Source organism: Penaeus chinensis, chromosome 2, assembly GCF_019202785.1.
Source record: "Penaeus chinensis breed Huanghai No. 1 chromosome 2, ASM1920278v2, whole genome shotgun sequence".
NCBI lineage: Eukaryota > Metazoa > Arthropoda > Malacostraca > Decapoda > Penaeidae > Penaeus > Penaeus chinensis.
Genome location: NC_061820.1, coordinates 29,043,211 through 29,059,654, shown reverse-complemented (window position 1 = coordinate 29,059,654; position 16,444 = coordinate 29,043,211). Strand labels below are relative to the sequence as shown.

General features: G+C 37.6%; 1 protein-coding gene across 3 annotated transcripts in view; it reads left to right on the top strand.

The window, feature by feature from the left end:
* Positions 1 to 16,444, top strand: part of LOC125036641 (uncharacterized threonine-rich GPI-anchored glycoprotein PJ4664.02-like) — a 29,649-nt gene that overhangs the window by 1,382 nt on the left and 11,823 nt on the right. For 2 of the 3 annotated variants that reach the window (XM_047629433.1, XM_047629416.1), the window contains exons 2-24: positions 2,173 to 2,241; positions 2,672 to 3,813; positions 4,506 to 4,612; positions 4,783 to 4,895; positions 5,419 to 6,272; positions 6,758 to 6,864; positions 7,428 to 7,540; positions 7,942 to 8,078; positions 8,169 to 8,756; positions 8,889 to 9,081; positions 9,205 to 9,316; positions 9,402 to 9,546; positions 10,900 to 11,039; positions 11,192 to 11,372; positions 12,268 to 12,816; positions 12,941 to 13,133; positions 13,302 to 13,413; positions 13,654 to 13,792; positions 14,062 to 14,198; positions 14,366 to 15,074; positions 15,207 to 15,399; positions 15,522 to 15,633; positions 15,719 to 15,863. In XM_047629433.1, coding sequence (XP_047485389.1) covers positions 3,207 to 3,813; positions 4,506 to 4,612; positions 4,783 to 4,895; positions 5,419 to 6,272; positions 6,758 to 6,864; positions 7,428 to 7,540; positions 7,942 to 8,078; positions 8,169 to 8,756; positions 8,889 to 9,081; positions 9,205 to 9,316; positions 9,402 to 9,546; positions 10,900 to 11,039; positions 11,192 to 11,372; positions 12,268 to 12,816; positions 12,941 to 13,133; positions 13,302 to 13,413; positions 13,654 to 13,792; positions 14,062 to 14,198; positions 14,366 to 15,074; positions 15,207 to 15,399; positions 15,522 to 15,633; positions 15,719 to 15,863 — 5,686 coding nt within the window. In that variant the 5' untranslated portion in view covers positions 2,173 to 2,241; positions 2,672 to 3,206. The remainder of the gene's footprint in view (positions 1 to 2,172; positions 2,242 to 2,671; positions 3,814 to 4,505; positions 4,613 to 4,782; positions 4,896 to 5,418; positions 6,273 to 6,757; positions 6,865 to 7,427; positions 7,541 to 7,941; positions 8,079 to 8,168; positions 8,757 to 8,888; positions 9,082 to 9,204; positions 9,317 to 9,401; positions 9,547 to 10,899; positions 11,040 to 11,191; positions 11,373 to 12,267; positions 12,817 to 12,940; positions 13,134 to 13,301; positions 13,414 to 13,653; positions 13,793 to 14,061; positions 14,199 to 14,365; positions 15,075 to 15,206; positions 15,400 to 15,521; positions 15,634 to 15,718; positions 15,864 to 16,444) is intronic. The other variant, XM_047629424.1, reaches the window with a different exon arrangement.

The following is a 16,444-nucleotide window of genomic DNA, read 5'->3' as shown; positions in this document are numbered from 1 at the left end:
CAATGTTAGTAGGATTCTTATGATGACTCCTAGGAGGAATGGAGCAGCATTGTACTGATATTCATCATAGTCCATGAGACAGGCAAGTAAGTCTTTTCCACAATCTGACCAAGGGGTAAAGGCTAGACAACTTAAACGAGAATACTGTGCCCATGGCTCCCTCAGGTCGTTCAGGACTGGCACAAAGTCAGCCTTTTATCCTTTCACCACGGCTCTTACACCTTAGGAAGTGGCTAGTAGAAGGGGTTGGGGAAGGGATGGAAACGAAAAAGCAGGAGGGGGAAAAAAGACCATGCATAATTAGTTGACTCGAGGGCTGAGTCCCAAGGCAGGGAAGTTCCCCAGCATTGGATCCCAGTCTTCGCCTCCTAAGACCACCCACGACAACAACGGGCAAGGGACTGTTGGTCTTATATTTGGTTAATTTTATTTTGGTGTAAATATGATGCCATTCCCCAAAGTGAATTATCAGGTTTAAACCTTTTTCTGATTTGATCAAAGACTGTTATTAAAAGGCTCTGCACGTGACTCTTATCTATGTAGACAATTTATGGTTTCGGTAGTAGGGTGTATGGAAGAGGCTGTGGACATCCTCGCCGAGGTATATTTGTTAAACTGGCAGATGTATTGCTGGGTTTGAAGAATCCATTTTATTGAGCTTCATTGCTTGTAGTATTTGTGACTGACAGAAGTAATATAGCAATTTCAAATAAAATTTGGAACAATTCCGTGAGCCAAATGAAGGGTAGTCCTTTTGATTGAAATATCAAATTTGTTTAGGCATGTTAAGATATAATTTAAAATATTTAAATAGCAATAAATTACTTTGTTGTAATGGGCCTCGCAAATTTTGTAAACTGATGCCAATTTTTCATCCAGTCGAATGCCATTAAAATAAAGTTTAAGTGGCTGCCACTGCTCGAGCACCCGTTCCACACTTTGTGCTAAAGAAAGCCATCTTGTTAAACATGGATGTAGCAACTTGTGAGGCTTGACACCACAAAATGCCTGGTAATATGAAATTCGTATTTTCTTTTAGTACTGTGGTAGAAAAAGTTATAAACATTTCCAATCAAGCCCTCACAATATCGGGGAAGCGTTTTTGCCGCTTCGCTGGAATATAAATATGTACTGTGAGCAACACATAAAAAGTGCCTTCAATCTGCTGCTCACACTATTTAGAGCACCCATAATATTGGATGTTATTAAGGGGGGTTTCGTATGAATTAAGGGTGTTAAGGATTAGGTTAAACACTCTTCAGATGATTCATCATTTCCATCATGAACATTGATGAGGTCTAGCATGGCCGTTTGAATGTTGTTGCTTTCCTTGTCAAAATATTTTACATCCAAGGCACATGCTTTGTCGTTGGAGCAGTATGTAGTTTCATCAATAACCAAACTGATTTTTTTTTTTTTTTTTTTTTTGAGTTTGCCAATTTCTTGGCAAGAAACTCCTCTATTTTTTTTTTTTGTAATTTGAGAACATTTTTTTTTTTTTTTTGTTTTTGACGGCCATCTGGGCTGCGATGGCGGAATCAGGAAACCTTTTCCTCTTCCGCTCAGAAGGTCATCACAGAGACTGGAAAGGTGAATGAAAAATATATTAATATTTCAAAATGATAAACAATTAAATCGTAACAAGATTGCTTTATTGTGGTAAACTTCCTTTTGAATTATTAAATTTTTCATTTACAGGCTATATACTTCGTTATCGTGGAATATAACATTTTCATTATTAGTATAAATTACCTGAACGGCAAGTTGTGTTCCGCTATAAAAAGGATGAAAACAAGTGCTGCATACTGCAAAGCATTCGGCAAAATCCTTTGCTGCTCAGCTGTGCCAGGGTGCTTTGCAATGGTGGCAATCTCTTGCTTTCGACTAGCTGCCCGCTGCCTCTCCTCCAGGGATATAAGTGCCTCGATGTTCGGTGATATTTGAGGATGTATGTGTGTGTGTGTGTGTGTGTGTGTGTGTGTGTGTGTGTGTGTGTGTGTGTGTGTGTGTGTGTGTGTGTGTGTGTGTGTGTGTGTGTTCGCATGTGTGACATCTTTGAGTTCCTCTTGGCCTATCACCCACGTCTGCGATTTCTTTTTCCTTGTTTTCTTTGATATCTGAATATGTATAGCTTAATGGGATATATTAATAATCTGTTTGTTTAATTCACAGGACGATATGCGGTTTGTTTTCTTGTTGTTGGTGTCTATATTGACAGTTGCTTCGCAACAACCAAAGCAGGTAAGAGAAAGTAAGACAGAAAAGAAAAAGGGTAGAGGAAGGGAGGAGTATAGCACAAGGCAAATAGATAGAGGAATTAATGAATAAGTGAACCGAGGCAGGGAGAGGAAAGTAACAGGGTATGTACATAAAATAATTTGACTAGCAGAGTTGTTTTAACCGAATATTCAGAGGAAGAGGGAGAGAGGATTAAGGATTGTCTCAGAAAAAAGAGATGGACAAAGAAAAGGAGGGAGAGAGAAAGGCAGACAAAAAGAAAGATAGGCAGACAGAAAGGACATACAGACATGCACCCAAAGAAAGGGATGGTAAGAGAGGGGGGAAGGTAGAGGAGAGAGAGAAAGAATGGGAGAAGAAAATAGAACAGGGAGGGAGAGAGAGAGACGAAACGAGAGCAATGAACACACTTTGCCCTTTGCATCTTCCTCAGGACAATCAAGAGGAAAGGAGAGGTGATTTAGACCTACAGACCGTAGCCTTCGTGACCTTCGCCCGCGAGAAGAGAGAACAGGAAGACCAACAGCAGGTCAGGGGAGGTCAGAATCAAAATCTTGCTGAAAATCATGTCACTCCAAGGTCGAAGACCGTAGGCGGGCAGATGGCGAATGTGTACAACAAAAAAACTGAATCGAAAAGAAGAAATGAAAAAGGGGATGGACCTGGCATCAGGAGTACGAGAAAACGAGAAAACGAAAGAAAACATGATGGTTATCCCAAGGAAAGAGCACGGGGCGAACGCAAATATAGCAGAGGCGCCAAGGATCGCCTGGCGGACGAAAAGGAAATCAATAAAATGAAAAAAGTTAGAAAGATGTTTAAAGATGCTAAAGACAAACCCAAAGGTAATGGGGGCACAAAGAATCACCTGAAGGAAAGAAACCAAATTCAGAGAGGAAAAAAAAACAGGAAGAAGGTTGACGGTACCAACAACAAACGCAGAGGAGGCAGTAAAAAGGGCCAGACAAATGAAGAGGAAATCACTAAAGGTAAAGGGAAATAGAAAGAAGACTAACGATGCTAAAGACAAACGTAATGATAGTAAAGTCAATAAGAATGGGAAGACTGACCGAAAGGAACTTGATAAAGGGAAGAGACATAAAAATAAGCAAATTAGTGAGAACAGACCTAAGCCAAAGAAGCAAAAATCACAGGAAGAGAAAAAAGACCAGAAACACTCAAAAAAGAAAAACAAGCAGTCTGGAGGAAATGAAGAGAAAAACGGCAAAAAAGGTCAAAGTCTGGAAAAGCAGAATAGAGATAAAGAGACAAAGCGTAGAGATGAGATAAGGTCTGAAAATCGTGGTAGAGGCGGAAGAGGCAATAATAGGAGGAACAATAAAAGACACAGGAAAGAGAAAACAGAGGGACGTTCAAACCAAGCAAAGAAGAACAGAGAAGAAAAGCCCGGAAAGAACAAGCAAACATCAGCCAAAAGAGGAAAAGCTGAAACGCAAAAACAAAAGCAACGAACAGAGACCAATAAAAGAAATAGAGCTCTCAAGAAAACATTAATAAAGACAAGACCTAACAGCAGACAAGACGGAAGTGGAGCAACGAACGGAATATTGAACAGTGAGGGAAATTAATTGTTTTGTAGCTCAGTGATGTACAGTTTGTGGAAATATTATAGTGTTCTTGCATCTGCAATATGCGTGGACGATATCGCTGTGAATGTAGTCATTCATCGTTATCTTTATTGGCTTTATCATCACCATTGTCATTATGTAGCATAATCATCATAAGTATTAAGATTATTTTTTATGGTCATTTTTGTTATCATTATCATAAGTAATAGTATTTTCACTATTATTATTAGTGGTAATATTATCATTATTATTATCACTGTCATCATCATTATCACTGTCATTATTATTATCGTTATTGTAATTATCCTTTTAGTTATCATTATTATCATTATCAGCTTCAGTATTGGTATTATTACTACCGGTATTATTAATACTGCCATTATCACCACCATTATAATACTTCCAATCATTATCACCATCATTATTATTACTATTACCAGTACTGATATTGCCGTTATTTTTTTCTCTCTCTCTTTTTTTTTTCTTTTTTTCTTTTTTTACTATTATAGCCATTATATTTATTACTAGTATTACTATTACTATTCTTTAACATTTGCTTTTATTGATTATCATCTTTACCATCATCGTCCTCATTAATGTTGGTAAAATTGTTATCGCCATTATAGTATTCATGGAAAGCAATAGATACATAAATACCAAGTGGTTATTTGTCTGCAGTCGTTCAGCAGGTGTGTAGCAGAACGCTTACCCTGGACTACAATCAAGTGGCTCTCATATACAGCAAGAACGACGGAGAAAAAGAGAAATGCAATCAGAAAGTGGAGGTGAGACAATAAACATATATGGAAAACAAAGAGTGAGAGCCACGGAGGGAGGAAGAGAGGAAGTGATATGGAGTGATGAAAATGTATAAATATTTGTAAATATCATATGGTGAATTCCTAAACTTCCATTTCCCTGCCTACTCCTCCAATCCCCTGTTCGCACTCAACAGACACCTAATGGGACAATGATCGGATTTTCCTGCTTGACCTTCGACCCCAACACTAAGAAATGTAATAAGGAATTCTTGGAGCTGAGAACAAGGGTTAATGGTGGTAAAGATAAGTACGTTCAATGTGTTTATTTCAGGAATAATATTTATACAAAATTACATCAATTTTGTGTGCATAGATACATTTATCTATATACATATACATATATACACATATGTGTGTATATATACATATGTATGATGCGTGTGTGTTTGTAAATGTGACTATATACATACATAAATATGTATATGCACACACACTATATATATATATATATATATATATATATGTGTGTGTGTGTGTGTGTGTGTGTGTGTGTGTGTGTGTGTGTGTTTATATGTATATATCTATGTATTTATATATGTGGATATATATTTGTATATATATATGCACACATATATATGAGTGTGTGTGTGTGTGTGTGTTTGTGCTTGCGTGTGTGGGTTTGTGTGAGTGGTTGTGTGGAAACGAGTGGCCTGAAAGAAATGTTTAAGACGCGTTACGATACATTTACAACAGAACTACATAGAAACATCGAAACAAGCTAGTTGTGAAATCAGTTGTTTTCACTGATGTGTTTGCCACTTTAACTGCAGGGTGAAGTATTGCACAACGAAGAAGCCGGAGAATATTATCATTTCCTCTAACAACATGGCCTTAAAATACAAACGCCGTCAAATTAAGAAGAATCAGTGTTCTGGAGGATTTTTATGTGAAGTTTATACTGTGGGAGGTAACGGAGGCACCACGAATCGCCTGAAGGAAGAAAACCAAATTCAGAAAGGAGAAAAGGACAGAAAGAAGGTCGACGGTACCGACAAAAAGCGCAGAGGAGGCAGTAAGAATGGCCAGACGAACGAAGAGAAAATCATTAAAGGTAAAAGAGATAGAAAGAAGACTAACGATGATGAAGACAAACGCAATGATAGTAGAGTCAATAAGAATGGGCAGACTGACCGAAAGGAACTTGATAAAAGTAAGCAAACAAATAAGAACGGACCTAAGCCAAAGAAGCAAAACTCAAAAGAGAAAAAAGAAAGAAAACACACCAAAAAGAAAAACAAGCAGTCTGAAGGAAAGGAAGAGAGAAACGGAAACAAAGGTCAAAGTCTGGAAAAAGATAAAGAAGATAAAGAGACAAAGCGTAATGATGATGAAAATCCTGAAAATCCTGGCAGGAGCGGAAGAGATGAGAATTCGAGCAATAATAAGAGGAATAATAAAAGACACAAAAAAAAGAAAACAGAGGAACATTCAAAACAAGCAAAGAAGTACAGAAAAGGAAAGCACGGAAAAAACAAACAAACGTCAGCTAAGAGAGAAAAATCTAAAATGCAAAAACAAAAGCAACGAGAAGAGACCAAAATGAGAAGTAGAACGCCCAAGAAAACAATATTGATGGAGAGAAGACCTAACAGCAGACAAGTCGGTAGTGGAGCAACAGTGAACAGTGAGATAAATTAGTTTATTTTGTAGCCTAATGATGCACAATTTGTGTAAATATCACACTATGTTCTTGCAATTGCAATATTTGTAGACGATATCCCTTTAAATGTAAAACTGAATCATCAGTATCATTATTAGCCTTACCATCACCATTGTCATAATGGATCATAATCATTATCACACCTATCATTATAATTATTTTTTTATTATTACTTTTGCTTTCCTCGTCACCATTGTCATCACCATCGTCATCAACATCATGATTATCATTTTATCAATATTATTAATATTGGTATTATCATTAATCTAACGTTTGTTTTTATTGCAATCAGTGGTACTTACCAACATAATATTTCCGTTAATGTTAGTGAAAATATTATCGTCATTATAGTATTAGAATCTTTACTGTTAATGCAATTCACCATCTGCATCATCATCATTAATGGGAAGTAATAGATACATAAATGCCCAGTGGCTTTTTGTCTGCAGTCGTTCAGCAGGTGTGTAGCAGCACACTTACCTTGGACTACAATCAGGTTGCTCTCATATACAGCAAGAACAACGGAGAAAACGAGAAATGCAATCAGAAAGTGAAGGTGAGACAAATATATATATATATATATATATATATGTGTGTGTGTGTGTGTGTGTGTGTGTGTGTGTGTGTGTGTATGTATGTATGTGTGTGTGTGTGTGTGTGTGTGTGTGTGTGTGTGTGTTAGAAAACAGAGCGAGAGCTAGTAGGGGCGGAGGGAGGAGAGAGAGAGGGAGAGAGAGAGAGAGGGGGGGGGGGGGGAGAGGGAGAGAGAGACAGAGAGAGAGAACTACAAACAGAAAGTAGAAATGAGATATAAAAAATGAAAAACAAAGAGTGACAGGGAGGAGGAGGAGGAGAGAGAGAGAGAGAGAGAGAGAGAGAGAGAGAGAGAAAGAGAGACAGGGAGGAGGAGAGAGAGAAGAAAATGCAAGCAGAAAGTGGAAGGGAAAAAAAAAAGTAAAACAAAGAGTGAGATACAGGGGAGGGGCAGAGGGAGAGAGGAAGGAGGAGAGTGAGAGAAAAAAAAAAGTAGAGAGAGATGGATGTACAAGTAGCATATGGTGAAATCCTAAACTTCCATTTCCCTGCCTACCCCTCTGATCCCTTTCTCGCACGCAACAGACACCTAATGGGACAATGATCGGATTTTCCTGCTTGACCTTCGACCCCAACACTAAGAAATGTAATAAGGAATTCTTGGAGCTGAGGACAAGGGTTAATGGTGTTACAGATAAGTACGTTCAATGTGTTTATTTCAGGAATAATGTTTATACAAAACTACAGTAATTTGTATGTAGATAGATATAGAAAGGGTCATTTATCTATTTAAACATACATAAATAAATGTGTATATATACATATATGTTTACATAAGTGTATAGGTATATATACATATATTTTTACATAAGTGTATGTGTATATGTAAATATATGTTTACATAAGTGTATGTGTATATATACATATATACACATATATGTATATATATACATATTAAATATATGGATATATGTTTGCGTATATGTGTGATAATACATTTGCATCATAACTACGCACATGCTAATTATAAAAAAGAAAAAACAAAAACAAAAAGAAAAAAAAATCGTTCTAACTGATGATTTTACCACTTCCACTGTAGGGTTAAGTACTGCACGACAAAGAAGCCGGAGAATATCATCGTTTTATCCAACAACATGACCATAAAATACAAACGCCGTCAAATTAAGAAGAAGCAGTGTTCTGGAGGATTTTTGTGTGAAGTTTACACTGTGGGAGGTAGTCATGTTTGCTGTTTACTTTTCATTCATTTTGTATGTTACATGTATAAATATCAGAAAAGTGATGTGACAACGCACTTATTTGCAGTGTATCTTACAGACGCCCTATCGTCGACTCCAGTTACTCTGCCGGTAATAACAACTGCTCCAATGACAACAGATGTTCCACCAGTAATAACAGCTGCTCCACCAGTGCTAACAAGTGTTTCACCGATAATCCAAACTATTCCACTGTTAACAACAATGTCTGCCCCACCAGTGACAACAGCTGCTGCACCAGTAGTGACGGCTGCTCCTGTAGCAACATCCACTCCGTCAGCAGTGACGGCTGCTCCTGTAGCAACAGCTACTTCGTCAGCAGTGACGGTTGTTCCTGCAACAACAGCTGGTTTACCGATAACAACTGTTACTCCAGAAATAACAGCATCAGTGATAACTAATGATTCACCAGCAACAGCAGCGTCAACAAGTGCTTCACTGGTAACAATTGCTTCAACACTAGCAACAGCATCTGTCACACCAGTGACAGCAGCAGTCTCACCAGTAACGACACCTTTACTTGTAACAACAATAAGTCCAATAATAACAACTGCACCAATTACAACTATAGTTGCATCGCAAACAACAGTTACTTCTACAGTAACTACAAATTGCAGCCTCTCCAGACTCTACTGCGGTCAGTTTCTTTTAGTGTTGAAGGTACATGCAGCACATTTAAGAGCACTAAAGTGCAAAAATTAGTATAAATGTAAAAGCATATTCATCTTGTATTTGCAGCAGACTATACGTATCGTTTGTCTGTCAACAGACGGGTGTGGAATAGCACCCATCAGTATTGCCAGCACGAGAATTGTCAATGGTACTGCAGCATCAATAGGGGAATACCCGTATCAAGTAGCAGTGCTGAGCACTATACAGAATTCACAGTATCTGTGTGGTGGTGCAATTATAAAGGAGAGATGGATTCTCACAGCTGCACATTGTTTTTACGATCGTTCTGGGTAAATATACAGTATAGACAATTTTGGCGATGGAAGGACTGTTTTGTGTATTTGATAAGCTTTAAGATATGTGAAAACAATTTTAGTTACCTTCCCTTCGCGACATTTTTTTTCTGCCAACAGCAATAAGGCTACAGGTGTCGAAGTACGTTACGGTTCGATAGATATCAACGGCGGTACTTCCGTGACTGCATCGAGATTCATCGATCACCCTCAGTATAACAGAACCACACAGGTGAGTGTTATCGTAATCTTGAAACGAAGACATCAGCGTCAATGCAAAAATCACGCAGATCGAATCCGTTTTGTAATCGTTCCAGGCCAACGACATTGGTGTAGTGGAGCTTCCTCATCCCCTGAATTACCAAGGAGCCGCCAACATTCAGCCGATCTGTTTGGGTCAGGAAGAAGATATTCCTTTCGGAGGGAAAGCAATAGCGACGGGATGGGGATCAACCTCCTTTCGTTAGTACAACAAATTTTACATGTTATGCTGCCTAATAACACTTAGAACCAGGTAAAGGCACACTCAAAAACACGCAATATATATATATATATATATATATATATATATATATATGTGTGTGTGTGAGTGTGTGTGTGTGTCTGCGTGTGTGTGTGTCAATATGTATGTATATATACACATATATACATAATCACACATATATTGATAGACAGATATGTGTTTGTATATTCTTATGTTCATATATATATATATAAACATGTGTTTTATTATACATATATTTTCATATATATATATATATGTGTGTGTGTGTGTGTGCATAGATATATAAATATATGTATTTATACATATATAGATATCGTTATATACATATATATATTTTACATATTCATATTAATGTATCTATATATGTACATAAATAAATGTACATGCATATATAGATAGATTTGTACACACACACAAACACACACACACACACACACACCAATCAGAGAGAGAAAGAGAGAGATTGAGTGACAGAGAGAGATATATATATACAGATATATATTAAATGTGTGTGTACGTCAGTATACATGTATATGTGTGTGTGTGTGTGTGTGTGTGCATATGATATATGTGAGTGTATGTATATATATATATATATATATATATATATATATATACATATACATATATATGTGTTCGCATACACACACACACACTCACACACACACATACACACACACACACACATATATATATATATATATATATATATATGTATGTGTGTGTGTGTGTATATATATATATATATATATATATATTTATATATATATGTGTGTGTGTGTATACATATATATGTGTGTGTGTGTGCGCGCGCGCTCACGCACGCACGCACGCACACACACATACACAGACATATATACATATATATAAATCAATTATATATATAATTGATTTAGCAATTCATACCATTAGTCAGATGGGCTGAGGTATATTTATGAAAGATGGAATATCGATAAATAACAACCCTCCCTGGCCAGGACTAGAAGCTTGGTCACTCCAGGTGACCTACATATATGCATATATATATAGATATACATATATGTATATATGCATATTCGTATGCATGTATGTATGCATGTATGCATTTATGTATATATGTATACATGTAGAAATTTATATAAATATATATATATATATTTTTTTTTTTCAAAACTTAAAACTTAATATGTCATTATACCCTCCGATGATATCATGTTCTATAGTGGCCATCAAAGTGTCAGGTGTTCCGGGATGTTACAAGGAAGGCCTTATAAACATACATACATATATAAGTATATATATTAACATTTGTGTTATCGGCTATAAAACAGAGGGTCCTCAATCGAGTACTCTGCTAGAAGTCGAGTTGGACGTCATCACCATAGCCGAGTGCCAAACGAAGCTTGTGACCTTGCCACCTAACCCCGAAAATGTCCTTTGTGCTCTAACCTCGTTTAAGGACACCTGCCAGGTAATGTTTGATGTGGATTTCACATCATTATAAGTTATGGATTAACCATACATCCCATTAAATTTCACAGGTTATTTACTTGTGTATTTTTCTTCTCAATGTATAATCTCTTTAGCTTGAAATAAAATTTATTAACATAATTATATTTTAAGGGTGACAGCGGTGGTCCTCTAGTCGCCCAGCTTTGTAATGGCAGATGGGCTGTGGTGGGTATTGTTAGCTTTGGGATCGGGTGTGCTTTGCCCGAGAGCCCTGGAGTCTACACCAGAGTGAGCGCTTACGCAGATTGGATTTCTAATACCACTGGTGGAATTGCTTGCAACTCTACTATAAGTAAGTATAAACATGTATGTATGTTCTTACACACGCACGCACACACACGCAATTGTCTGTTTGCGTAGGTAGGTATGTGTACATATGTATATAGGTCGGCATGTATATTTTAATACATGTATTTTATAATATCTGTTGGAAGCCGAGTGTAGGTAGAAGTAATGAAGTATTGGTTGTATTTTTCTTTTCCTTTCATTTAAACCCTGTACAAAAGGAGGTTTGATCATTTTTAGTGTTAATATCTGCTAACACTGCATTATACCTTGGTCGTCAGAAAACAAGTTTTAGGTAATTGTTTTCAGTGGCTCTTTCATGTTCTCATACATTTGTTGCCCCAATACCAGCTAAATATTTGAGTTAAGCTGTCCTCTAAATTGGCCTATAAGCAGCGAGAAGGTGCGAATATCATTTTGACAAAGGATTTCATGGCATTTTAAGAAAAGGCTTGTGAAGAGTACATGTTCAAATGAGCAGCTACAGGTCAAGAACACGGGGAAAGAATGTGCAAACAACAAATTTTCTGGTGAGTCGCCCCCTCTGACTTTAACTTACCACAACTGGTTACCAAACTTCCTTTAATGCAGGATCTAAATTAATTAAAGACAGTCCCTAGACGCCAGCACTCTGCAGAACCCCCTCTTCCTCCTACCCGTACTAGGGTTCGCCGTGCAAAAAGGGAAGAGACAGTGGCTACCAGTAGCTAGACGATTTTGTCCACTGCTGTGTGTGTGTGTGCGTGCGTGCGTGCGTGCGTGCGTGCGTGCGTGCGTGCGTGCGTGTGCGTGTGTGTGTGTCTGAAGACTATTAGCAACGTCGTATTCATGCGGAAATAGCAGGAATATATATATAAATGAGGAATATCAGTGAAATAAGTTAATTAGATATTCTTCTTTAGATCTTGTAAGTCTGGCGAACACACTGAATATGCAAAGAACAACTATAAATGACTTAGACAACGAAGTTGTATTGGGCAAGCAGAAAATTGAATCCCTCCAAAGTATACTGAATGTTGATAGTGGTGGGCGCCGACGACGCAGGAATCTTGATCTCCTTCAGGAACAGAGAAACGCATTTACAAGAGCAGCTCAAGCCATCAGTAACAGAAACGTTCTCTTGATGGTCTCACTGAAAACCGACCTAGTACAGTTCAGAGGACGGCTTTCAGCATTCATTATAGAGGTTGCAATGAACAGAACTGGACTCGATGTACCAGCAATTCTAGCCATGGCAGAAGAGGCGATAAATATGGCAAACAATGTAAGCACCGCAGGTAAGTTGGAAATTGCTGATATTGAGAGTGAATATCAGAATATTACCCTTCAAGTGGAGGACAGTGTTGGCAGCATTCCAGCCCTGCAACCACTAGAACCTAAACCAACAGCCACTGTCTCGGTTTCACCAGAAGCGACTACTACACCATGCAACATCAGGAGACCCTATTGTGGTTGGTTTACTTTATTTCATTCTTCTTTCTATGAAGACTTTTAGAGTTTACTAAAGTGAAATAGTAGAGTTCAGTTCACTATTCAGTCCATGCTTAATAAAGCGAATATTTCTTCCGTCGGTAGATGATTGTGGAATTGCATCAGTTCATGTCAACAATATGAGGATTGTCAATGGCACCAAGGCATCTGTGGGGGAATACCCATATCAAGTGGCATTATTAAGCACTATACAGGGTAAATCATATCTGTGTAGTGGCACCATCATCAAGGACAGCTGTATCCTCACAGCTGCTCATTGCCTTTACGATAAGAATAAGTAAGTTTCATAAGGATAAGTTATAGCTTTGAGTAAGATCTATAAGGCAATAAACAGGAGAACAAAATAATTATGACAGTTTTGAAGAAAACAGAGAATAACTATAGCATTAGTATTGGTAATGCTTGTCATAATCCTTCTAATAAGCTGATTCCACAACTCAAACAGGAACCGGGCTACAAGAGTAGAAGTGCGTTATGGGTCGATATTATTGCAAAACCAAACTTCCGTCATAGCATCGAGATACATCGAACACCCTGGATATACAAGAACCACACTGGTAATTTAGTACTGTTGGGATGAAAATAAATATATGGAACATCGATCTCTTTAGATCTACAAGACTGCTTGCTTCCAGTAGGAATAATAGCATGGGTCAATTTAGCTTGTCATTTTATGTAGACATTAGGATACCTAAATTCACAATGCTGCCAGAAAGCATAATGTTGCTATCAGAAGTATTACATAATATATATACAGGTAAAACTTTATTTTATACCTTTATTTCTTACATTTTTAGGCCAACGATATTGCTGTGGTGGAGCTCCCTGAGCCGCTTGTTTTCAGTAACACAGTTCGGCCCATTTGTCTGGGACTAGAAGAAGACAATCCCTTTGGTGGAAAGGCTGTGGCCACTGGATGGGGTGACATTATTTTCAGTGAGTATGGAGAAAAATGAGATACATAGGTAAAGGCATAACCTGTACACACACAAAGGTTTTTACGTTACACATGATGTATAGTATGTGATATGAAATGTATACGTGTCTGTCAAAACACGCATAGTTTGTATATTGTGTGCGAAAATCAGTGAAGAAATGTTTGTGTTATTGCGTAAGATCCTCTATTTGTATACTAAAAGATACATAAATAATGAGTTCGTGATACTACTTTATTTCTGTAACAGCACTTGGTTTCTTTTCATCAGATGGTTCTGGGTCGAATACCCTGCTGGAAGTTGCATTAGACGTTATTACAATGGACGACTGTGAAAAGAATACGTCATTACCGCCAGACAGTACTAAGGTCTTGTGTACTCGTACACCTTCTAAAGCCCCTTGCCATGTAAGAAAACGTTTTGTTTGCACGGGGCTTAGGGTTTTTTTGGTGTTATTGTTAACTAATATCAATGTACCTTATAATGTTTAACATTTTATATTTTTGTATTATTCTTACAGTGATCGCAGGTATTGCCACATTTCATACATTTTGCATCGTTACCTTCTCCACAGGGTGACAGTGGTGGTCCCCTTGTTGTACAGCTGTGTAACGGTCGTTTTGCTCAAGTCGGTATAATCAGCTATAGTGACTCGAACTGTGTTATGGTCGACAAACCAACAGTATATACAAGGGTGTCCGCTTACTTAGACTGGATCTCCAACGTCACAGGTGGCATCACCTGCACTTGTAAAATCAGCGGAACAGAGACCCAAACTACACTAACAACAACACAAGTCTATTCAACAATGACTGCTTCGGCTGCTCCTGTAGCAACAGCCACTCCGTCAGCAGTGACGGCTGCTCCTGTAGCAACAGCCACTCCGTCAGTAGTGACGGTTGCTCCTGTAGCAACAGCCACTCCGTCAGCAGTGACGACTGCTCCTGTAGCAACAGCTACTTCGTCAGCAGTGACGGGTGCTCCTGCAACAACAGCTGGTTTACCGATAACAACTGTTACTCCAGAAATAACAGCATCAGTGATAACTAATGATTCACCAGCAACAACAGCGTCAACAAGTGCTTCACTGGTAACAATTGCTTCAATACTAGCAACAGCATCTGTCACACCAGTGACAGCAGCAGTTTCACCAGTAACGACATCTTTGCTTGTAACAACAATAAGTCCAATAATAACTGCACCAATTACAACTATAGTTGCATCGCAAACAGCAGTTACTTCTACAGTAACTACAACTTGCAGCCTCTCCAGACTCTACTGCGGTCAGTTTCTTTTAGTGTTGAAGGTACATGCGGCACATCTAATAGCACTAAATTGCAAAAAATAGTATAAATGTAAAAGCATATTCATCTTGTATTTGCAGCAGACTATACGTATCGTTTGTCTGTCAACAGACGGGTGTGGAATAGCACCCATCAGTATTGCCAGCACGAGAATTGTCAATGGTACTGCAGCATCAATAGGGGAATACCCGTATCAAGTAGCAGTGCTGAGCACTATACAGAATTCACAGTATCTGTGTGGTGGTGCAATTATAAAGGAGAGATGGATTCTCACAGCTGCACATTGTTTTTACGATCGTTCTGGGTAAATATACAGTATAGACTATTTTGGCGATGGACGGACTGTTTTGTGTGTTTGTTAAGCTTTAAGATATGTGACAACAATTTAAGTTACCTTCCCTTCGCGACATTTTTTTCTGCCAACAGCAATAAGGCTACAGGTGTCGAAGTACGTTACGGTTCGATAGATATCAACAGCGGTACTTCCGTGACTGCATCGAGATTCATCGATCACCCTCAGTATAACAGAACCACACAGGTGAGTGTTATCGTAATCTTGAAACGAAGACATCAGCGTCAATGCAAAAATCACGCAGATCGAATCCGTTTTGTAATCGTTCCAGGCCAACGACATTGGTGTAGTGGAGCTTCCTCATCCCCTGAATTACCAAGGAGCCGCCAACATTCAGCCGATCTGTTTGGGTCAGGAAGAAGATATTCCTTTCGAAGGGAAAGCAATAGCGACGGGATGGGGATCAACCTCCTTTCGTTAGTACAACAAATTTTACATGTTATGCTGCCTAATAACACTTAGAACCAGGTAAAGGCACACTCACAAACACACAATATATATATATATATATATATATATATATATATATATATATAAATATATATTTGTGTGTGTGTGTGTGTACATATGTGTCTGCGTGTGTGTGCGTGAATATGTATGTATATATACATATATATACATAATCACACATATATTGATAGACAGTTATGTGTTTGTATATTCTTATGTTCAAATATATATACATGTGTTTTATTATACATATATTTTCTTGTATATATATATATATATATATATATATATATATATATATATGTGTGTGTGTGTGTGTGTGTGTGCATAAATATATAAATATATGTATTTATACATATATTAATATCGTTATATACATATGTATTTTACATATTCATATTAATGTATCTATATATGTACATAAATAAATGTACATACATATATAGATATATTTTTACACACAAACACACACATATATTCAGAGAGAGAATGAGAGAGATTGAGTGACAGAGAGAGAGATATATATACAGATATATATTATATGTGT